The 23,166-nt window shown below is 42.7% G+C and overlaps 1 protein-coding gene and 1 long non-coding RNA gene across 2 annotated transcripts; both read left to right on the forward strand.

Annotated features, from left to right (window-relative positions):
• The first annotated feature begins 315 nt into the window (after positions 1 to 315).
• On the forward strand, positions 316 to 10,987 carry LOC114793891 (catalase-like). The gene is made up of 7 exons (XM_028986037.1): positions 316 to 444; positions 1,846 to 1,998; positions 2,164 to 2,302; positions 2,788 to 2,888; positions 8,784 to 8,898; positions 10,315 to 10,426; positions 10,882 to 10,987. Exons 1-7 carry the CDS (start codon positions 343 to 345, stop codon positions 10,985 to 10,987), a joined length of 828 nt encoding a protein of 275 aa, XP_028841870.1. The 5' UTR covers positions 316 to 342.
• A 4,353-nt stretch (positions 10,988 to 15,340) lies between these two features.
• LOC114793492 (uncharacterized) lies at positions 15,341 to 16,219 on the forward strand. Its single transcript, XR_003750251.1, has 4 exons — positions 15,341 to 15,393; positions 15,603 to 15,722; positions 15,841 to 15,912; positions 16,194 to 16,219. It is a non-coding gene; the product is annotated as an uncharacterized LOC114793492 (long non-coding RNA).
• Positions 16,220 to 23,166: the final 6,947 nt, after the last annotated feature.

Genomic DNA, 23,166 nt, shown 5'->3' on the forward strand with positions numbered 1-23,166 from the left:
AACAATCCACAAGGCCTGACCTCTCCGCACAAAATGACATTTTGTTTGCTTCATTGGGGACTACAGAACAGCCACAATTCATGACCAAACTATTAAAAGTGTGAAAAAACAGGTTTCTTAGAATTTGCGATGACACTGTTCAGCACACACACAACTTTCATGTCAGGGCGTGCGGCTCCGCACGGTTTGACATATGGCTTGGCTCGGTCGGATTTACGGTCTGCGTGCAAAGTCTAAAAAAGCGTTTTCGGAAGGCATTTATTATCTTTATTACTTTATTACTTTTTATATCTTTATTACTTTGTTTCCAGATGGTTTGACATACAAAATTATGTTTTTTTGATGTCTCATAGATCTTGCCAGGACCAACGTTTGACATATGGTTTATTTCTGTCTAACTTACGGATCACGCACACTTTTGGAAAAACAAAAAACTGTCAAAAGGTGAACATTTTTATTTATTTATTATTTCAGACTTTTTTTGGCACTTAATGCAGGTCATAACGAAGCACGCACACCGGCGTGCTATATATCAAAAATTAGTACTCTAGTGTGATGTGTGTTATTATTTTTCTAAGCGATCTGAAGAGGCGTGGCCAAGTTATTAATGCTCAAACATAATGGAAAGCATGAAATGCTAGAGAAGCATTACAAAAAATATCTTTTAAAACATTCACAAAGCTGCCACTTTATAAGGATGCACGCTCTGACGACCACATCCTTCTTGGCCACACCCTTTTTGACGTTAGCATGCTTGCATTAAAATGTTAACCTGCTAATTTGTCAACATGTTTCAAACATCATCACAGTTTAAGGGACTGCCTGGCCCATCAGCCATTTTAAAAAGCTCGCCTGCTCTTACAGCTGACTCAAGATGTAGAGGAAAAGACACCCGACCTGTGACCAACACCCGGACAGGCCCATCAAAATCTTTATTGGAATTTTGGTTTCTAGTATGTAAATTGTTTTTCTAGAAGTGTTAATTTTTGTTATTATGTTATTATTGTGTAAAGGGCCCGTACAATATATTGTAAATCATGTAGTTTTAGCAGTAGCTGTTAACTTACTGGCTGTATGTCTATGAAGGCTTTCCTGGTTTCTAGGAAAGTTGGTTTGAACATTTTTCTTCCAATTTTGAACACATGCTGTCACGACCGCTTGTCGTCCATCCTGCGGACATACTGGAAGAATGGCGCGATCAACTCCCATGGGCAGTACTCTGGCCGTGTTCGTCGCGCCGGGCTGCGTCCTTCACGCAGTTTCCTCTCCTCTGCCTTTTTACTCTGCGCTTTTGTCGGGAGGGACGGCATTCTGTCACGACCGCTTGCTGACGGGGGAAGGAAGCGCAGAGGCAGGACATGCTGGGAAGGGGTTTTATTACAAATGAACAATAAATACAAATAAACGATGGCGCGGTGGCCCAAAACGGGAATAAAGGGTATCAACTTAAACTTGCCTGCAGGCGTGTGGCGATTGCCAGAACTCAAAAACAGAAACTGAAGTTCGTGCTCAGAGTCCCCGATAAATGCCGTCCCTCCCGAAGGGGCAGAAATCTCCGGCTTTTATGTGTCCTCAGGATTGGCCACAGGTGATGAGCCCAGCTGCAGTCAATCCTGACACATGCGTTGAAAGGATTATAGGAAGGACTTGGATGGTGATGTCCCTCTGTGTCTCTTTAAAATAAAAATAAGCCACTTTCAAAAAACAAAAAAAAACACTCTAAATGTAACAAATTAAATTAACTGAAACAAAAGTTGACTGAAAAATCTACATGGTAGTGTAGTGCACTGTTGGCGACCAGTCAGTGCCATAGAAATCCAGTCTGTTCTTCTCTTTCTTCTGCAGGTGTGGTCCCATAAGGATTACCCTCTCATTCCTGTGGGAAAGATGGTTCTCAACAGGAACCCTGTCAACTACTTTGCAGAGGTGGAGCAGCTGGCCTTTGAACCCAACAACATGCCACCAGGCATTGAGCCCAGCCCTGATAAGATGCTGCAGGTCAGACATTTTTACATCTTAAAAAAAAATTGTTAGATTGCTTCTAAACGTGTTCACTTGCTAATTAAGATGGTGCGAGAAATTTATGATGTTGAAAACTGCAAAAGATTCGTGCTGGTATAAGCAATATTTGTAGCAATAGCTTGGATCTGTATGCCTCCACAGGGTAGGCTGTTTTCGTACCCAGATACACACAGGCACCGCCTGGGCGCAAATTACCTCCAGCTGCCAGTCAACTGTCCCTTCCGAGCCCGGGTGGCCAACTATCAGCGAGATGGACCCATGTGCATGTTCGACAACCAGGGTTAGTGCTCAAGCTCTGAAGCAGACAAAAACATCCCATGACCCACAGTGGATATGAAATGTACAAAAGTAGACAGAAATCAAGATGACCACTGGCAAGCATTTTTCTGGCTTCACTGTGTCACTGATTAATTAATACAAGGATGTCTGAAATTCAATGCAAAGGCTGAATCTAGTCCATAAGGATATTAGTTCATTCTTTAAAGGAATAAGGATTTGGTGATATCATTGTGTGTACTGATTACAACGGCAAGCTTTTGTTCATGTAGGAACATGGTTTAAGTGAGTCACTTTGGCCGTTCCACAGACAGCCTGGGCTGAGCAGTTCCATATCTCTCATCTTCTGTTCTGAAGTAGGATGTTTACTCTCGTCACCCCGGGATTTTATACGTAGATTAGAGGCAGACCCTCAGATGCAGAGTGTAGTTCTGGATTTTGGGAAACTGTGGACAGCCGTAGTTCAGTCCTCTTGTTTCGTCTGTGCAGGAGGAGCACCAAATTATTACCCCAACAGCTTCAGTGCTCCTGACACCCAGCCACGTTTCATTGAGTCCAAGTTTGTGAAGCAGCCGCTTGGCCACCGGAGGGCACCTTTTCCACTTGAATGCATTCACTGTTGCCGTCCTCAGTTCAGATTCCTAACGCACATAAATCAATAGCCGCTGTAATGATGAGACATTTAAGATCATCTTCTTTATCACCAAAAGTGATTCTTAAGAGATATGATTGCAGAGCACTCACAATGCTGTTCGTATTTTTTCTTGCAGCAAAATAGTGTCCATTTCTGAATCACATGAATTTTTTAAACATTTCACAGAATTAAATGACTAATTATCATGCAGGCTAAGCCACAAATGTTCATTCTGTGCAAGCAAAACTTTCATGCCTTCCATTCAATTCTTATCAATTTACTTTAATATTCTAAATAACGTTATGTGAGGCTCCTTTCTGTCTGTAGTCCTAATAACTACAGTCAGTTCTTCAGGCAGAATTGCTTCATGTTGAAAATGAGAAATACTTCTTGTTTTATTAAAACATTTCTTCATATTAAGCTAAGAAACCCTTTGCATGTGTTGAATGTTGCCTTTAACTGCTGGCACCGCCCATACTTCCTGACTGACTGCGGGTTTCTATTTACATGCTAGCTCCCCCCTGCAGGTCTGTACATGGTTGCCCTTGGTTACTCATGACACCTGCACAAAGATTTGTCTGAAAGATTTCTGATGATTGTTAACAATACGAGAGAAATCTGTCCAGACGGAACTGCCTTTTTCTCTTGCATTTTGTAATTTTGGTCATTAAGTAAAATCTCAGTACTATGTTGTCTCTATTTTTTTCTTGTGCTGTAATATTAGAAATAAGCTATGGTTTTGCTCAAGAAACACAGACGTGAAAATGTCTACAGCAGATGCGCACACATTAGTCAAACCGTTACCAGTCCCTTACAAAAAAACGTAATGTGCAGCATTTCTTGATCTTTTTAGACATGTTCATAGATGCTTAGTGAATGCAACTCAGTTGCATTCACCACCTTTGAATAGTGTTGATGTGATGTAGGTATGTAGATGAACCTTGCATACAGTATGTTGTTTTGGTATTCAGACTGGACACAAAATGATATGGCTGAGGTGCCCCAAGAAACATTCCATATCCTTTCTAAAGACTGGAGAGAAGCCCTGTTCACGGCCACAAACAAGAGTAGTGTGGCTGTCTACAGCCTCAGATTGGCAGCTGATAATGGATCATGTCACCAAGCAGATGATGCTGGGGAAGCGAAGTAAGGGGCTCAGAGTAACCAGAGCTGCCAAGAGGGGAGCTTTGGATAAACAGGTAAATTAGTTCTGGGATACAATTTGGGACTTGATCAACCCCAGATGGGTCACCTGTGTGAGAGGGGGTCTGATGTTGGAAGACCCAGAGGATCCGAGGAACATCACTGATGATGCATCGAAATTCCTAATATTTTTTCACAAATGCTGATTCAAAAGATTTTATATCAAATTGGTGATACTTTTGCCGCACAGCCATCGATTTATTATAACTTTATTAATAACTGTGCCAAATATTACAAAAAGCAAGAATGAATTCAGTATGAGAAGCATTTCTTTTTATCCACAGATCTAAATGTCTGTGTGTCGGAATATTGTTGAAGCCGCCCATTTGCTGGCAAAAGGATTTTCAGACTGTAGGTGAAGGTAGAGACAAGTTCATCTTCTTCGGTGGTCTGTGGAAATTGTGTGAGTCAGAGTTTGACAGAGCAACCACAATGTGGTCAGTTTGCTACTTTGCACAGTGCAGATTATTTGTTTTTGTACAAATTAGCTTTTTCTTTCATTTGCATGCCTTCCATACTTTATTCTGTCACTCCATGGCATAATAGACAGAATTAATACTGTTAAAAAATTATGAAAATTTCACTTTGTGAGATTATTTAACATTAATATGAGTTCCCCTAACCTGTATATGGACCTGCAGTGGCTAGAAATGGCCATAGGTGTAAATTTGTCTCCATATGTTGTCATAAGGGGAAAGCTTACTTTCCATTTCTCACAATGAAATCTCATGGTGGGACTGGATCAAAGTGGCTGTTCTTTTGCAACACGGCTGAATTTCGGAAAAAGACTTCAGATGCAGTATTATGTGACCACTAAGACCAATGTAAAAGCAAAAAAACAAACAAAAAAAAAGGGGGCCATTTTTCAGAAATCTTACATATTCCTAAATATTCATTATAATACAATACCATTCAATAAAGAAGAAGAACAACATCATTTATTTCTTATATAGCCCAAAATCATATACAGTATGTCTCAAGGGGCTTTGACAGGCCCTACAGTTGACACCCCCCACACTTGACCCTTCTACACATAAGGAAAATCTCCACACAAAAAATGGTCTATAGTTGAAGAGGTGGAGAGGTCCAAAATGTTTTCCAGTGTCATGGTGTACAATACGTGTCCATTATGATGCTACTGATTGATTTGAAAATCCCTGAAGCTTTAGTTGTTACGGTGGTGGTGGCTGTGGTGACCCTCTGGTTCATTTCAGTTGCCAGGAACCTGCTGGTCTCTTCACTGGAGTCTGCCAGTAGTCTGTGCGCTTGATTCAGTATCTCGGAGAAAACAAACAGAAGCAGCGGCAGACGGTGGCACTGTACTACTGATACTGGAATATGTGGTAATAGTGGTATATTTGTGCAACTGTGGCCTGGTACCCTAACTAGGACAGCCTAACTAAGGTGAATTTAACACCGTCTGTGCTTAACAGGGTGACTGTGTGATAGAGTGGGTCATGGGACTTAATAATTGACACTGTGTCTGCGACCTTAACAGAAGGCAAGAGAAAACAGATGTGTTTTCAGTTTAGATTTAAACACTGAGACTGTATCTGAGTCCCAGACACTGACCGGCAAGCTGTTCCACAACTGCGGAGCTCTATATGAGAAAGATCTGCTCCCAGCTGTGACCTTCTGTACTTTTGGTACCAGTAGTGACCCCGCACCCGTTGATCGCAGGTAGCGTGGTGGGTCGTAAAGAACTAAAAGTTCACACAGGTACTGCGGGGCGAGACCATTTAGAGCTTTATGGGTCAGAAGTAGGATTTTGTAGTCAATCCTAAATTTGATGGGTAACCAGTGTAGTGATTGTAAGACTGGGGTGATGTGGTCAAATTTCCTAGTTCTAGTTAGAACTCTGGCTGCAGCATTCTGTACTAGCTGGAGTTTACTCATGCACTTACTAGAGCATTCAGACAGTAATGCGTTGCAGTAATCCAACCTTGATGTGATAAAGGCATGGACCATCTTTTCTGCATTGTGCATTGCGATGATATTTTTTATTTTTGCAATATTTCTAAGGTGAAAGAATGCTATCCTAGTGACATTATCTACATGTGAATCGAATGAGAGAACTGCATCGATGAGGACACCTAGATCCTTTACTTCAGTACTTGGCGAGATAGAAAGGCTATCCAGAGTTATGGTGTAGTCAGCCATCTTATGTCTGGCTGTTTGAGACCCAAGTACGAGAGCTTCTGTCTTATCAGGGTTTAATAGAAGAAAGTTGGTGAGCATCCACTGCCTAATGTCCTTCAGGAAATTCTCTGTTCTGTTCAGCTGCTGCCTCTCATCTGACATTGCTGATAGATAGAAATGTGTGTCGTCAGCGTAGCAATGAATGCTAATACCGTGTATTATTAATAGGACAGAACCTTGTGGAACACCAAACTCTAATTTACTATATGAAGACGAACCACCGTGTCCACAAATTGATATCGGTTGGTCAGATATAATCTGAACCATACAAGGGCTATTCCCTTAATCCCAACAACATTCTCTAACCTGGCAAGGAGAATAGCGTGATCAATAGTGTCAAACGCTGCACTCAGGTCAAGCAGGACAAGCAGCGAGATGAGTCCCTGATCAGAGGCCAACAGAAGGTCAACAGGCATGGGTGCCCGCAGCTGCCATGCACACAGCCGATTATCAGGACCTAATCGTTCTCAGCAGAAGCTCATTAAGTGGGAACGATTAGGCCTTGTTATATACAGAAGAGAAGCCACTGGAAAAGGTGGCTACATTAACTTTCTTATTAACGTTAACCTTACTTGACGTATTTGGTTTCACGCTTGCTAGTCAGTTTTAGTTTAGTTTCTCCCCCTTAATAAATCCCTTTTTGTTAAATAAATCCCCCTCCTGCACTTCCTTCCTCCCTCAGCCCATGGACGGGACAGTGTGGTTTAAAACCTTATTCGTTAATTACTGTAGGTTTGGTTTGAAAGCAAACATTCACATAGAGTTAATATTTTGAACCACCCCATTTCTACTACGCTGCTCAAACAAATATAGGGAACACAATGTAACTGCAATCAAACTGTCCACTTAGGAAGCAACATTGATTGACGATCAATTTCACATGCTGTTGTGCAAATAGAATAGGCAAGAGGTGGAAATTATAGGCAATTAGCAAAACATCCGCAATAAAGACGTAGTCCTGCAGGGGTTGACTAAAGAACACTTCTCAGTACCTATGCTTTCTGACTGATGTTCAGGTAATTTGTGAATGGTGGCAGTGTGTTCACTCTAGTGAAATGTTTCAAGACCACCACCATCATATCAGTGCTGAAGAAGTCTGCATTGACGTGCCATAATGACTACCGACCTGTTGCACATACACCAGTGAAGTGCTTCGAAAGATTAATCATGCACATAGAGAAGAACCTCCATGGATCTAAAATTCCATTTCAAAAGTTATCCTTCCAACATTTGCTTAATGCTTAATTCTCATTAGTAGTTGTAGTAAACAGGTAAAAAAAATTAAAATGCTTTTCTTGTAATGCAATGAAAAAAGTGTGTTAAATGTAAGTGCTAGGTTTTTTTTTTACCACCTGGCATGGATGTAACCTTGCTAATGTGGTTTTCTGCAACATGTGGTTATGGGGGGGGAATCCACAGTTTAAAAAGTGCTACACTCGTTGTCAGAGGAACTGATTCTTTCAGCAACTCTGTAGGAACATTTGTATGAGGGATCTGAAACTTGAATTCAGTGGATAACATGCAACAAAACACCCAATGTCTGCCAATGCAGTCGACTACTTATGTGATCCAGGAAAATCGTGTCAGCAGCCCTCCACCGCCAAGTGACCATGTCATATGGTCACTGTTCAACTTCATGTACTGCAACTTCTTCTGCCTTGGGTTAGTGGCATTCTGCTTTTCCATTAAGGTGAGTTTGCCACCATAAAGTTTATTCATGGAACAGGATTAAAATGCATTATTGTTATTTGTAAATATCGCTGTATAATAAATATAGATTCAAATTCTACAATATGCTAAATAAGTTGTGAAAAGAACATGTCTACTGTTCTCTTTCCCAGTCCAGAGACAGGAAAGTTGCCATGGATCTGGAGGGAGCTCAGCACTATGGAGCCACTGCCCGCTGCCTGAACATTGTTATTCTTTGTTTGGCCATATTAACTGTTGTCATTACCATCATTAGTGCTGTTGTGTCAATGACAAATTAATTATCGAAGCTAAAATGTGCCTGCCAGTTTTACCTGTCACAAGTCTGCTACAGTTCATACTGCCCTGCTTATGCTTACTTTTTATTCATTGTTATTGAATATTCTACTGAGTAACTCCTTGACTGAATGTACTAATTGATGATGATGTATTGTACTTTTTGCCTTGAAGTATTAAAAGAAAAGATGACTGAACAGCATCAGGTGAAGCTGTTTGATTGACACCACATGGACTTCCATTCTGAGTTCAAAAAATAAAATTATTAAATGTTACAACATCAGTCAGTTATTGAAAGTAACATTATATGGTACCAGGAGTGATAAAGAATCATGGACAGTGTGAGGCCGTCTGAGCCTCTAACTTGAACTGGTCATGTGGACTGTGAATGGTGAACGTTTAAGCAGTGATTCACGCTGTATCTGTGTCAAAAACCTTAATGTTTCTCACTGTTGTGGGACCTCAGGCTGTGGAAGAGCACAACACATTAGTTTTCGCCAGCGTGGATGATGGGAAAAAGTACAAGACCATGGAAAATTTGATAAACACTATTCACCAAAGAAGAATAAGATGTTTGAACGGTATGTGATTCTGTCATGGATGCAGTTGCAAACGTAAAGTTTTGATGCTTTTGTGATGGATTTGATACTAAAAGTGAGGATGTAATTTTGGAGAAGTAAAAGTTTGTTTGGAATCCACGGCAGAAACTGAGCTTACTGGAGCTATGAAGATTTGTGAAGTGAATAAAATAGCCCAGCTGCATGCAAAAACATCTAGGAGCATCCATCAGATCAGTAAAGTGCAGTAGTGCCTGTGGCTGCACTGAACAAGTTGATGCAGAAACAGAAAAGAATGCAAGATATGGCGCACAACCCAACTAAGACTCACCGACAGTACAAGCTCTTCTGACAGGAAATGAGGGACTAGACTATCATGGACAACAGACACAGCAATAATTTTTCCTGCTAAATAATACTCATCCTCCCTGACAGCTGTGATTGAAAATAATTTCAAATTTTACATAAATTTATAACTTAAACACAATCCTAAATTATATTCCATCCATGTGACTGGGAGCAACACGGAGACGAGGTAACGTGACTCCTATAAATTGGAATGATGGCAACTGACAGCCTCTCAGTCATTGATTGACACACGTCTCGGCTCCACTCCTTCTAAAAGTAAGACTGTTCCTAACCTTCACCTATCCTCTCTCCTAAACTCCTTCCTATAGTCCTGTCCCGTACTAAATTGTACTATACAATTTAATTGTATTCAATTATTGTAAATTGAAGGACAACATCCGGGTGGGGTTGCGGCTTACGCCGGTTCACGCTCGCATAGTAAGTCGGAGGGAACTTACCTGCCTCCTTGCGTCCCACTTCACCGAGGTTCCTCGTCTCCTCCTCATGTTCTGGTTCCGTGGACCGTGACAGAATGACTGAGCCCACTGCTTTATGTGATCGGGTAGCGCGCCAGGAGAACCTCATCGAACATCTGTCGCAGGAGGTTCGCCAACTGCGGCAGCATTTACATGAGGTAGCTGCCGTGAGCATGAAGCGGCGAACGTGGCGCAGGGTCTTCTCTGTAGACGGTCGACCCATTTCCTCGGGACCCATCACTCACCGTACGGTTGCTCTCCAGCTCCGGATCAACTCCCACGTCGAAAAAAATCCATTTTTTTATTACCACAATAATCACCTCACAACTCCTCCTCGGGTTCCCCTCACTGTCTCTCCATGAACCTCATCTCTCCTGGTCATCAGGCGTGGTGTTGGAGTGGAGAGCACATTGCCATCACCACTGCCACTGCCTTCTGCCACAGCCCTCTCCATCCTCCACCTTGAATCCAGAATCAACCCGTCCTGTTTTAGATAACCTTCCTCCCTTGTTGTCCAAAGCTGCCCAGCTGCCACCCCATTGGCCAGACAACATGGCCATTGACCTACTACCGGGAACCAAGCCACATTGAGGACATCTCTACTCTCTTTCTAAAGCAGAGCATTTGGCCATGGAGCAGTTTGTGGCCGAGAAACTTCAAAACGGCTCCATCCGCCCATCAACCTCACCGGCCGCAGCAGGGTTCTTCTTCTTCCGTGACAGCGGGATGTACAGGCCTAAGTGGACGAAGTGAAGTCGTTGCCCGGGCCAAGACTCCAAACACTCCTGCTGTTGGTCCCCTGCATTCTCTTCCCATTCCTCGTCGTCCCTGGACCCGCCTCATTTTGGACTTTATCACCGGACTACCAGAAGCCAACGGAATGACCACCATCCTGACCAGAGTGGATCGCCTGTCCAAGACGGTCCACTTGGTCGCCCTTCCCGACCTACCGTCCTCTGCCACAACTGCTAACCTTGTGCTCCAACATGTCGTCCACCTCCATGGGTTCCCCCAGGACATTGTCTCCGATAGGGGACCCCAGTTTGTCTCAGCTGTATGGAAGGCCTTCTGCCGCCTCATTGGTTCCACCTGCAGTCTCTCCTCTGGCTACCACCCTCAGGCCAACGGCCAGGTGGAGAGAACCAACATAGCCCATTTGAAGTCTGTTACGGCTTTACCGCAGGTGGGGTCCCTACGGCCCGTCAGATGATCCGTGGCTGCCGAAACGCCTGGAGAACAGCGTGGTCGGCCCTCATCACCACTACCCACAGGACGTCAGCCCAGCATGACCGCCGGCACCCACGCTGACATCGCTTCAGAGTTGGACAGACAGTCTGGCTGTCCACCCAGGATCTTTGTCTCAGAACCGAGTCACATAAACTGTCCCCTCAGCCAGATCAATCCCCTCGCCTACCATCTCCAGCTCCATCTCATTAAGAGAGTAAGAAGCTCTCTTCTTGGCCCACCTGCATCAATTCCCAAAAATAAAGGTAAACGCAAAAGACAAATGCCTTCCCGGACCAAGGTTGCTGACCCCAGTTCTGGACCGTACACAATCTCCTATTACTGAACAAAAGATGTACAGGGTTGTTTTCACTTATACGTAATTCAGTCTTTAACAGAGAAAAAGGAGACACCAGTTGACAACTTACATGTGTGTGCCTGTGTCACATCCGTGCCGGCTCCACCCACCCTGACACGCTCTCCTTCCTCGGAGTACTAGACTGTGTGTCTGTGTTGGTGTGTCATTTTGTGTGTAGCCGCGGGCGCCCTGGTAAGCCCCAATAATCTAGTGTGCACTTGCCGCTGTCACATTTCCGGGTTGTGGGTTCCTCAACACGTTCCCTCCCCAGGGTCCCTCGGCGCGCATAGTGATCGTTGCGGGATAACAAGCATCAGCTCGGCTCGTCGTGGCTAATCCACTTCCCCATAAAAGACCCGTGTGATCCGAAGCCTGCAGAGCGATTCTCCAACACGGAATCTGAACGCTTCCCCACGTGTCTGTGTTGAGTTTATGTTTGAAGGAGACTGGTGGTGTTTCCATGAGCCTGATGGGTGTGAGTTAGTGATGGTGAGGTTAAGCCTCATCTCACCATGAGAAAGGGTTCATTTCTTGAAGCTTCATGTGCAAACAACACCACCTACTGGCCAGGTGAACAATTACAAACCATGTATGAAAAAATGTATTCAAATTGTATTTGTCACATGCACAGTCATACACAATGTGATATGCAGTGAAATTCTGTAATTCTTTAACATAAATAATCACATATGTGTGGCGCCCGTTCCCGCACATGTTAAGCAACATTCCGAACCAATTTCATGGGGGCAGTGGTGGCCTAGCGGCTAAGGAAGCGGTCCTGTAATCAGAAGGTTGCAGGTTCGATTCCCGATCCGCCAAGGTGCCACTGAGCAAAGCACCGTCTCCACACACTGCTCCCCGGGCGCTTGTCATGATAGGTTAAATGCAGAGGACAAATTTCACTGTGTGCATCGTGTGCTGTGCTGCTGTGTATCACATGTGACAATCACTTCACTTAAAACTTAAAAATAAAATACTGTTTGAGTGTATTCTGTGTGAATATTTTCACAAAATGGTAGTATTAAAGTGAAGTGATTGTCATTGTGATACACAGCAGCACAGCACACGGTACACACAGTGAAATGTGTCCTCTGTATTTAACCCACCACCCTTAGTGAGCAGTGGGCACCATGACAGGTGCCCAGGGATCAGTGTGTGGGGATGGTGCTTTGCTCAGTGGCACCTTGGCGAAACGGGATTTAAACCAGCAACCTTCTGATTACGGGGCCGCTTCCTTCACCGCTAGGCCACCAGGTCATGTAACTTGGACAATTATGTACAGAACAGGGGAATTTTAATACATTTTTATTCAGAAATAACAGTTTCACACCATCAGTTTTTGGTTTTAAGCGATTCCATTTGTTCTGACAACCTCTCCGGCCTTTGAAAACACCCTTTCACATGGCACAGAAGAAAAACGCAGGAGCAAGATTATACAAATTGGGATACAGTCATTTTTGCCTCTCCATCCAAACTCTGAATTTACTGCAACTCTCCACCGCGCACGGACACGGGCCTGTCGTACGAATTCGCCATCCACCGGCTGGGTGAACAGGCAAGCGGAGAGGAGAGGACGAGCACCCAGATAGCAGTCTGCGCTACCGGCAATGCGCAGGTTTCCTCTGCCTACGTTGGAGCACCGCATTGTTTCCAGGGTCATCCCGTCATCCCGAGGAGCACCGCAGCTGACTATTTACCAGGAGGTCAGGAGTCACGGTGACTGAAGTACCAAAGAACACCATATTGTGCTGGGAGCCATAAGTGACTGGACCGAAGCACCATGGGGGTTCTAGTTCTTTAGACTTGCCGGCTTTAGTTTATGTTATTTAATTGGTTTGCTGTTTGAAGGTGTGATTTATGTGTGTGTAATTTCTTTTGGGTTTCTTGGTTAAATATATAACGAGAAGAAAGACATATTTTGTACATTCTTATCTGTGTGTCTGTCATACCCATTTATATAATTCATTTATGAATTCCACTAGTAATATTTAAAAGATTGTCATGAGTAAAGGGTCACGTTTAGTGAATCCAGAGCCCAGCTCTCATAGTTGTGAGATAAGTAATGTAGAATTCAAATTATTTCAGTGTAGGTTTAAAAAAGTAAATACCCACTTTCATATGTTGAAAGTGGGTATTTACTTTTTCAAACCTACACTGAAATAATTTGAATTCTACATTACTTTTGCAAATCTGTATGTATCAAAATACGATGTCATTATTTAGACACATTCAAATGCACGTTTCAAACAACAAATGTTCCTGCAGTTTCTAATTAGTAGTATTTGAATAGAGAAAACAACTCACCTTGTTCACCCACAAAATGGTTTCCTCGTTACAGCAAAAAAAAAAGTCCTTTAAAAATCCTTTTAATATATTGTCCAAGGAGCATGCAAAGTGCACAGACCTGAAATTGCTTTGTAATGATAAGAAAATGGCACAACTTTCCCTGTAGCCTCCAACAGACAAGCAAAAACTTGTCTGGAGTTTTCACACAACAGAGCAGCACTGTGGCCGGAGGTAAAACTTGATAGTTTAAGTTAGTTAAACTTATAAAATATGAGTACACCCAATGACTGTCTCAAACGCTCTTCATATGCTCATACTGTTTAAGTAATGCAACAACATTTTTTATTGTGATAAACTGTTTGCATAGAAAGAGCTTTCGGGTTAACAGTGCATGATAATAATTCAGATTGTTAAATGTCTGGTCATGCAGTTTATATTTCTGTGCTAAAATGCTTTATGAGAGAGATCATATTGTACTCCAACTGTGTATGCTGCACTCGGACCAAACTTTTTGGATGTTTTTTAAGTAGACCTTTAAGAGATGACTTTGTCTCCAGATCATTCTCATTCTTTATTCAACTGGACTGAACATGGGCCCTGGTGTAATACAGTGCATGTCTGTCTGTGCTGATTTAAATCAGACCACATGTTACCATGCTGCCAACAGTCTGACCAGGATTTCTATTTCTTTCCCTTCAGTTGACCCCTTAATGTGTAAAGCCCTTACTACACCGTGCCTCTGACCTTCAGTACGTGTGGGTAGTAGTGTAGGAGTTTATTGGTTTGTATTTAAACCACACAATGTGCACGCTTATAGAGAACTGTTTATTTCTGTTGCTAAGTGACCGAACTGTCGAGCAACGTAGGCCCGATCGGGCCACTAGTTTATTATTTCGGTTGAGTACAGTGAGTTTGGCGGCAAGAGACCATTATTCTCGACTCCGGTAGGGGTTGAAAATGAAGGTTTTAGGAGAAAACATCCGGCGTACGGTGCTGCAGCACCTCCGGTCCAAATACGGAATAAAGATGCAGAACCGGTATAAAAGCAAGCGGAGCAGCAAGATGTCCGCAGCGCGCAGCGCCGTAATGAAAGCAGCTCGTTCGTGGTTCTGGTAAACGTGGGTTCTGCAGGAACGATCAGCAGCGCTTCAGTGGGACCGGGGCGCCGATGTGAACACATGAAAAGTGGTTTTGAATAGAACCGTTCATTAGTGCTGCGTGTTTTTCCCAATCTGCACAAACCTCACCTGTCTGTCTGTCTGTCTGTCTGTCTGTCTGCATGTGAGTTCTTTTTTGGTATGTTTGCGAATATTGAACAGTGAGTTTGGACTTGTGTGCACAAGAGCAGGTTGACTTGTATAGAAACAGTTTAATTGGCAACGATTGGGATGGGATGAACGGCCCATAATTGAACTTGTTAATAAAAAAAAATGGTTTCTTGATTTATTCGATGGAAGTTAAGTTTCTTGGCGAACTTCAGTAAAGTTCGGTCGTGTTTAAGTATTCTGTGTAAATAAATAAATATATGTAAACCATATAAAGCTGTCTGGTTCTGGCTTGACCTTTGCTGAAGGAACAGTAACGCTCTCTTATCAGAGTGTTTGTGGACGTCAGTCTGAACTGCTCCCTCTTCATTCTTTTTCATATGTTCATAAAATGATGTCTGCATTTGATCCAGGATGGACAGCAGTAACCCCTCTGTGGTCTTTGCTCCTAACCTGCTGCACTCTGCTGGGGGCACAGAGAAGATGAACGCCAGCACTGAGAGGAAGTTGAAGCTCCAGGCTGCTGTTGTGCAGTGCTTTATCGAGAATGCTCAGGACTTTGGTAAGGAACCAGCCAAATTTAAAAAAAAGGATGTGTGTCTCTCAAAGTGGGTTAAATTAGGTAAATTATACTCGCAGAGTGTGATTTAAAATAACTGACTCCCTGTTGATCTATTGTAAAAGTTCAGTTTTTTGGCCCACATCCCCTGTAAATGTGGAAGCAGAAGAAGTACAACATGTGATGGTCACCAACCCCCCCCCCCATATCAGGTTTGGTCCCATCCATGTTGGGCTGTGAGGCTGGTGGCCTCCTCTCCCCCCCAGCCAATGCTGTGGATGAGTCCTGCTCGCACTCAGGTCTTAGGAGGAGTCACCGCAGAAGTTTAAGAGGTGAGACCCAAGCGGAGTTGGTGGTTTTGCTTTATTGTGATCTTTTCAAATAAATTCATGGTTGTTCTTTGGACTCTAATTGTTGAGGTGTTAATGTGTTTTTTGTCTTGCATTCCAGATGTGATTGATGGGGCTTTGATCAAGTTCATTTATAGAACCCCCACAAACACACCCCAGTCTGAAACTGCAGGTAGTTTTAAGGGTTTGACTTTTTCTGCCTCTATATGAAAATCTTCAGCTTTGACTTGCATCTGGATGTCAGTTCTCTCTGGTTTCCTATCAGCCCTCTGAATGGTCTTTGCGGTGCCCTTTGCTTGCTTTTTCTGCCTGTGACCAGCGATCTACATTTTTGCTTTTGAATCTTTTCTGTATGAAACATTTTCCTTCTTTGTCTGTCTGTTGTGTAGTGTGCCTTCAGCAGTTTGCACAGTTTGATGTAGAACTTTTCTCTTCTGTATTTCTCTCCCACAGCAACCCCTGTCATTTCAACACCCAACACAAAGTGTACGCTTCCCGCAGAGTGCGCGCAGACTGGCTGCTTCTCCCCAAAAGTGACATCAGGAAATTCCTACGCTTGCGCTTCAGACCCTGTAACTTCAGCTTCACTGTAAGCTCCCGACCCACAATGTTGCTACTCACAAATGTCAATCAATAACGTTGCTTTACAGCGATAACTTTACTGTGTGCAAGTGTGTGAAAGGATTCACTGCTGCATGACATTTCATGAAAGCACTTTAACTGTGGCAATCAATATCTTAGTGTTGGGCTTTTATTAGTAAGAGTCATTTTAGCTGTGGTGGTTGGAATATTTCCTTTGGTGGTTGGAATATAATCACTAAGCTAGTGCCATGTTTACATCTAATTCTACAGTGTAATGATTATTTTTTTATATGATCTTGTATACGATCTGAGTCCTACAATTTGACATATGGGACGAGTTGGTGCCGCCAACGGATTAACGCTCAAACATGGTCATTTTCCCATTAGAATGCACTGAATGCTAATTTTAGCATTGGCAAGGTCATGGAGTGGCCTAGTCAGTGACAGCACCAAGGAAAAAAAGACTTCAGAAAGAGACTTCACCCTTAGTGACAGTGGGCAGCCATAACAGACGCCCGGGGAGCAGTGTGTGAGGACCGTGAGCAAGGGAACCTCAGTGGCACATTGGCAGTTTGGGATTTGAACCCCTAAACCTTAAGTTTATAAATCCACTTCCGTACCTGCTAGACCACCACTGATTAATAGATTTAAATATTTATGTAAAAAATGTATTTAAATTATCCAGAAAACGCTTGTATTTTCAGGAATTGTCATATATAATTTATATAATTTACATATAATATGTTACTAAAGAGAAAGTTATGACTGGAAAGACAGAATTGTCAGAGAAATGAAGAATTAAATGAAGCCATACAAGTCAGTTTTAAAAATCAATTGTGAATTGAAATCAGTGTTGGAGTGTAGAGCATTTAATATTATGTGAGATATGAAAATGCATACTGATTTGTTTAATTGATATGGTATTTGTAAACAAATCTGAATTTCTATAGATTTAGTGAAGATTATCTAACAGTTTCCACTTTGTGTTAAATGTGATAATGTGTTGCAGAATAAAAAAGTGAGAATAATCTAATTAAATCCTTCTGATACATTTCATTTTCCAGTGGAAATGGATGCACACAAGATGTCCCAGTGCAACAACTACTTGGCAGCACAAATTAATTCCAATGCAAGTCAAAGTGCTGTTCTTGATGGGGCCATTAGAGGGTTTAAAAGGTCATCTTACAACCCTTGTCACAGAAATTAGCGTGAAGTTTTCAGATAATTCTGGGAACACTGAGGAGGCCATAGATTTAGGAGTTTCTCAGACTGCTGATGCAAGCTCTTAAAGAATAGTCAGTGTTTGAAGGTGTGGAAGAGAGAAAGAATTTTGCACTTGATTCACAAGGTAAAATGTTTGACTAAAGTCATAGTAACAACATACATTTTTATGTACATTGTCACTGTTATGTACAGTGATTGTAACAAATTTCATGTTAATTTTTTCAACACTAAGAGAGGACAGATACAGGAAGGGCCATTGCAGTCAGTTTGGTTCACGGAGGACCAGCTCCCAAAAGGTATGCAGCAGTTCTCCATCAACAGAACGTTTTAAAACCAACAAGGACTTTTTGTCACAACCATGTTGGCATGACGAGGCAGGTGCAAGGAGAAGAGGACGAAGAGGTGACAAGACGACAAGGAAGGAAGGACGCAATCGCTTGACATCACGAATCCGGGGTTTAATGGTGAAGCAAAGGACAGGGGCGACACTGGTGAACATGGAACGTAACTTCAAAGACACTGTTGCCAAATGAAAAATGAGTGTTTATTTTTTCACAATAACAAAAAAGGTTTTGTGTTCATTACATCTTAATGTTTCAAGTCATCAACAGAATTCGAGGATCATTTGAAAGGTTATTTTTAAATTAGTTTCTTGCTCCCCCATCTACTTTTCTTATTTTAGTACACATAATTATACAAATATGTCATTCTTCACATAGATGAAGATTGGTGCTGGAAAGGTTGTTAATCATTTCATGTTCTTAAACTCACTTTAAACGAGTAAAAGAAAAAAAAAAAAGAAAAAGAATTGATTTTGTGCTACTACCTAGTGGCCCATTTTGTACTCAGTTCTCCATCAACAGAACATTTTAAAACCAGCAAGGACTGTTGCCAAAATGAAAAAAATGTGTTTAATTTATCACAATTGGCTTTAAATCATTTAATTAAATCAATTTCACAAAAGGTTTTATGTTCAGTATGTCGTGACCGTAAGGTTACTTGATGCTCCCACTTTGTCCACCCCAGACACAGGCAACACACAAAGTACAATTCAAACAGTACACTTTATTAGTTGTTTAACAAAATCAGACCAAATGCATGTTGGGGGCGTAAGAGAATAACACTGCCAGGAACGGTTCCACCTCACTAGTAGTGCAGAGTTGATGCCACCCTCCCTGGTACACACAGCAAATCGTGAAAACAGTTCAGAGCACACGTACAAACCCACAATTCATCAGAAATCGGAGATCACACCAAAACACACGTTTACAAACCGCAAGTGAAGCACCACACATTTTAAGAGGGTTGGGTGGGTAATAAAATCAGTATGGTGACAAACGAGGCTGGTTATCTTAACCCCCATACACACAGCATTACTAATTACCTACAACATATACCTATGTAAAAATACCTATCTAATAAGCAAAAGATCTTAAAAACAGTCAATATTGGTCGGCTCCCCCCGACCAGTATGAAAACTAATCTACCCAAATCCACGGAACAAATGGTCACACGAATTGTCAAACCGGAATTGTTCACGCGTCGGTCTCCAAGCGCTTCAATCCGCAGCTACGCCGGATCACGCAGTCCAGGATCCCGCGAACACGCCCACGTCGCCCTCCGGAATGCTCGGCAACAAGCTCCGCCCAGTTCCCGGCCAGGCAACAAGCTCCGCCCAGTTCCCGGCCAGGCAACAAGCTCCGCCCGGTTCCCGGCCAGGCAACAAGCTGCAATTGCAGTGTTATTACATCGTGTATGGTGAATAACACCTGTTTGCCATAACTGGAAAGGTGTTTGCCCTCCTTGTGTTGAGAGTCCATGGTGGCTCCACTGATTTCTAAATTCTACAGCAGCTCTCTCAGTACGTGGTAAATATATATAGTGCGGACCAAATAAAGTTCATTTAGGGAATCTAAAATCCCTTGGTCTTCTATAAATGTGAATAGATTGCTGTAGTGAAAAGATACCACATGTTTCAGTTCAGCCCAAAGCCTTTGAATCCTTTGATTGTGTACACTACCTCCTGTTATGACACTTCTTCTGCCTGTTCCTCTTATGTCAAGCATAAATCTGGCCACCATTATGTCTTACATTCCATGGTCGCGCCTTACCCTAGAGGGTAAACCAAAATTCTGTACTCCTTCTTAGAAAAGGTGAAGAACATTTGCTGCCCTGTTGTTGTCCAAAAAACTGAGATACATGATGGTCCTACTCTAACCATCCACACAGCCATGAAACACCATTCGCCATCTCACTAATTTATGGTTTCCATCCAAATGCCTGTGAATAAAAAAACTCTGACTGTAACCACAGACATGGGTTTGCTACGTAATCCTTGTGTCCAAGAAGAAGACACTTAACTTTAAGTTACTTCAGGGGGTGTGTCCCTGTAATCACTGAATGTGAGGACGTTGCCTAAATGTTAAGGTGATGTTCTTACCATAATTCATTTGGCAAAAGAATGGTGTAAACTCTTCAGCGAATGGCAAAGCATCGTCAGAAGGAGCGTCCAGTAGGGTGAATGATGTGTAAGCTCATTCGTACACGCCAGCTCTGAATATGTAAGCCTAAAGAACGCAGACTCACAATTATATAGGCTTCACCTGCGTTTGGTGTATTCTGTAAAATTTCTCTGATGTTTCAATTAAGGGCATCTTCAGATAAGACCATGTATGAAATTGTTCGAACTCCTAGGTGTTCTCTGTGATTGTAAAGTGTTCGTCTGTTAATGCCAAGACATGCAGAAATTCTTTACCAGGCTCTTCGATACGAAGCACAATTAGAGTCAGGTCATCCAGCTGTCTGTACAGTCTTCCAAGAGCAACATCATCTCTTTCTCTCTGTTTCATCTCAATACATTGCAGTCTATTGTGATTGAGAACTGTATTATGTCTTCTTTGGCCCAAACTCCCAGAAAAAAAATTGAATATTCATAGCAGGCACGCTGTGGCTCCATTATCACTTACAATCGGATCACTGTGGTGGGAACTTTTTGATCTAAGGCGGTATCAATAATCCTGACTAACAATGCTTTAAGACTGGGGATGCAAGAGCAGGGGAATACAGCAAGGGCCATGCAAATGGAGACGGCTAGATTTTTATATTTTCCAAACATATATTAGTGTTCTTTCAATTTAACACTGAGGGTTTTTGAAGTCATCTACCGCACGAGTCAGCTTCCCAAGGGGAGCTGTGTTGTTGGGGATAAAGGAGCAGCATCGGTCACCAAAAATGATCAAATTCCACTTTTCTCTGGTAATAACATCAACAGCGAAGCGGTTCCGGAAGGCCATAAGTGAGGTGGCTTCCGTCTCTTGTAAAGTTTGATCAGCGCTGCACTTTGTAATGAATGTAATTGATTCTGTCAACATTTTTGTTAGGAGTTATCCAAATAAAAATTGATTTAAAGCCTGCAGCTACTTTGTATCCATCAGGTACTCCTCTGGGAATACCTATGGCATCTATGTAAGTTGGATCCGGGGAATTAAAAAAATATATATACATATTTTTCAGCCTAGCGAGAGTAAACATAGGAAAAAGAGACCTCCGATGTGGCTACGGGAAAACTAGATACAGGCAGATTATGAATGGATGCACAATACACAATGCATAATACCAACATGGAACAAAACGTGAAATTGTTATGAGCTACTTTAGCATCAAAAACAGGTTTAGGTCCTACAGGGAGATACCAAGAAGAGCAAAAAGATCAAGGTGATCTTGAGTCATAAGACAGGTCAAATTCAGTTCAGGTGGAGTGGGAACAACCTTCAGCAATGGCGAGGTTCCAAACATACAATGCAATCAGACTTTACAGTGTCACCAGTAGCTTCTGTAAGTAATAACCAGTTATTAGTGTGGCCAGATATTCCTATGACCAAATCATAATAGTCGTCAGTAGTTAGGTTAGAGACAACAATAAAACCAAGGGAGACAGATACGGGGCTCCGAGTGGGCTTGCTAGCGACATTCACAGGCTCCTGGAATAAAATAATAGAAAACAGGGCATCGGTACAGCTACAATAAGTCCATAAGTAAAACAACCAACACTCATTGTGAAGGGCGTCAGTTAATGGGACATGTCAGACGGGAAAAGGAAGTGTGCAGTTGATTATTTAACAAGGGTAGCCTGCATAGTCAATTGCTCTATGTCCCTTGGAGGACAAGCCAGTTAGTGGAACTGAAATGGTGGCAGAAGAGTTAATGGGAAAACACACTTGGATTAAAGTGAATGAATGAAAGTGAAGTGATTGTCACACATGATGCACAGGGTGGTAGTAGCCTAGTGGATAACACACTCGCCTATGAACCAGAAGACCCAGGTTCAAATCCCGCTTACTACCATTGAGCAAGACACTTAACCCTAAATTGCTCCAGGGGGACTGTCCCTGTAACTACTGATTGTAAGTCGCTCTGGATAAAGGCGTCTGGTAAATGCTGTAAATGTAAATGCACAGCACACAGTGCACACAGTGAAATTTGTCCTCTGCATTTAACCCATCACCCTGAGTGAGCAGTGCCCGGGGAGCAGTGTGTGGGGACGGTGCTTTGCTCAGTGGCACCTCAGTGGTACCTTGGCAGATCGGGATTCGAACCGGCAACCTTCTGATTATGGGGCCGCTTCCTTAACCACTAGGCCACCACTGCCACTGCCCCATGGATGAGAGACATGTAAGCATGATTAATATGGCATCGGGAAGCACTAAATGGCACTTCAGTAGTTCTCTTCCTTTGTGAGAGGATGGGAAACATAAGAGGTTATTGAAGTATTCATGCCACAGAAGGATGGGGAGTGTAGTGATGATGCTGATGAGGAGCCTCTCAGGGACCAGCCATATATGCGAAAAGGGTGCCAGGGGCGAGGTTGATCCATGATGAGTTGGGTTGGAAGCTTGGCACGCTACGCTTTGCAGTAAGGACACAGCTTTCCTTACTTATCTTGCTCGTGTTCGCTGTCTGCTCAGGTTGGAGGGGTTTCTGGTGGTGCTGGAACCCTCTTACAGTGGGACGTGTGTATCCATGTGGCTCTGTCTGCGATCTTGACTGCTGTGTGAGCTGTCAACAGGATCTGGAAGGGTCCCATTCAGCGTTGATGGTTGGGGCGAAGTCGGTTAACCATAGAATATTAATTTCCAGACTGGAGCATTGTGTGGGTATTAAAGGGACTGCACAAGAGTGGTTTAGAGCCTACCTCTCAGGCAGACGTTCTTGCCTCAGGGCTCTGTAGTTGGCCCTTTGCTGTTTTCTTTATACACACTCCCACTAAGAACCATTTTAAGGAAACATGACATTTCATTACATTTTTATGCCAATGATATGCAAATCTACCTGCCCCTAAAACAGACAAGCTTTTTAAATCCATTACTTCGCTGCCTGGACGACATCAAAGAATGGATGGCTTTGAATTTTTTACATTTTAATGAAAGCTCTATCTCGGTCTTTCACAGTCACTGTTATCACGGATTCAGCTGGTCGCTTGCAAGCGCGCTTGGTGACTGGTACTAAAAAGAGACAACATATTAACATATTACCCCAGTTCTTGCGTCACTGCACTGGTTCATTTCCGAATTCAATTCAATTATAATATAGAGGTCCCACCCTACGTAACAGATCTTGTTCA

Source organism: Denticeps clupeoides, chromosome 7 (assembly GCF_900700375.1).
Source record: "Denticeps clupeoides chromosome 7, fDenClu1.1, whole genome shotgun sequence".
Lineage (NCBI taxonomy): Eukaryota > Metazoa > Chordata > Actinopteri > Clupeiformes > Denticipitidae > Denticeps > Denticeps clupeoides.

Coding starts and splice junctions, on each gene's coding strand:
- LOC114793891 (XM_028986037.1), top strand. CDS start 343: ATGTCTCATAGATCTTGCCAGGACCAACGTTTGACATATGGTTTATTT. Junction 445..1,845: donor AAACAAAAAACTGTCAAAAG/GTGAACATTTTT, acceptor TTTCTTCTGCAG/GTGTGGTCCCATAAGGATTA. Junction 1,999..2,163: donor GCCCTGATAAGATGCTGCAG/GTCAGACATTTT, acceptor ATGCCTCCACAG/GGTAGGCTGTTTTCGTACCC.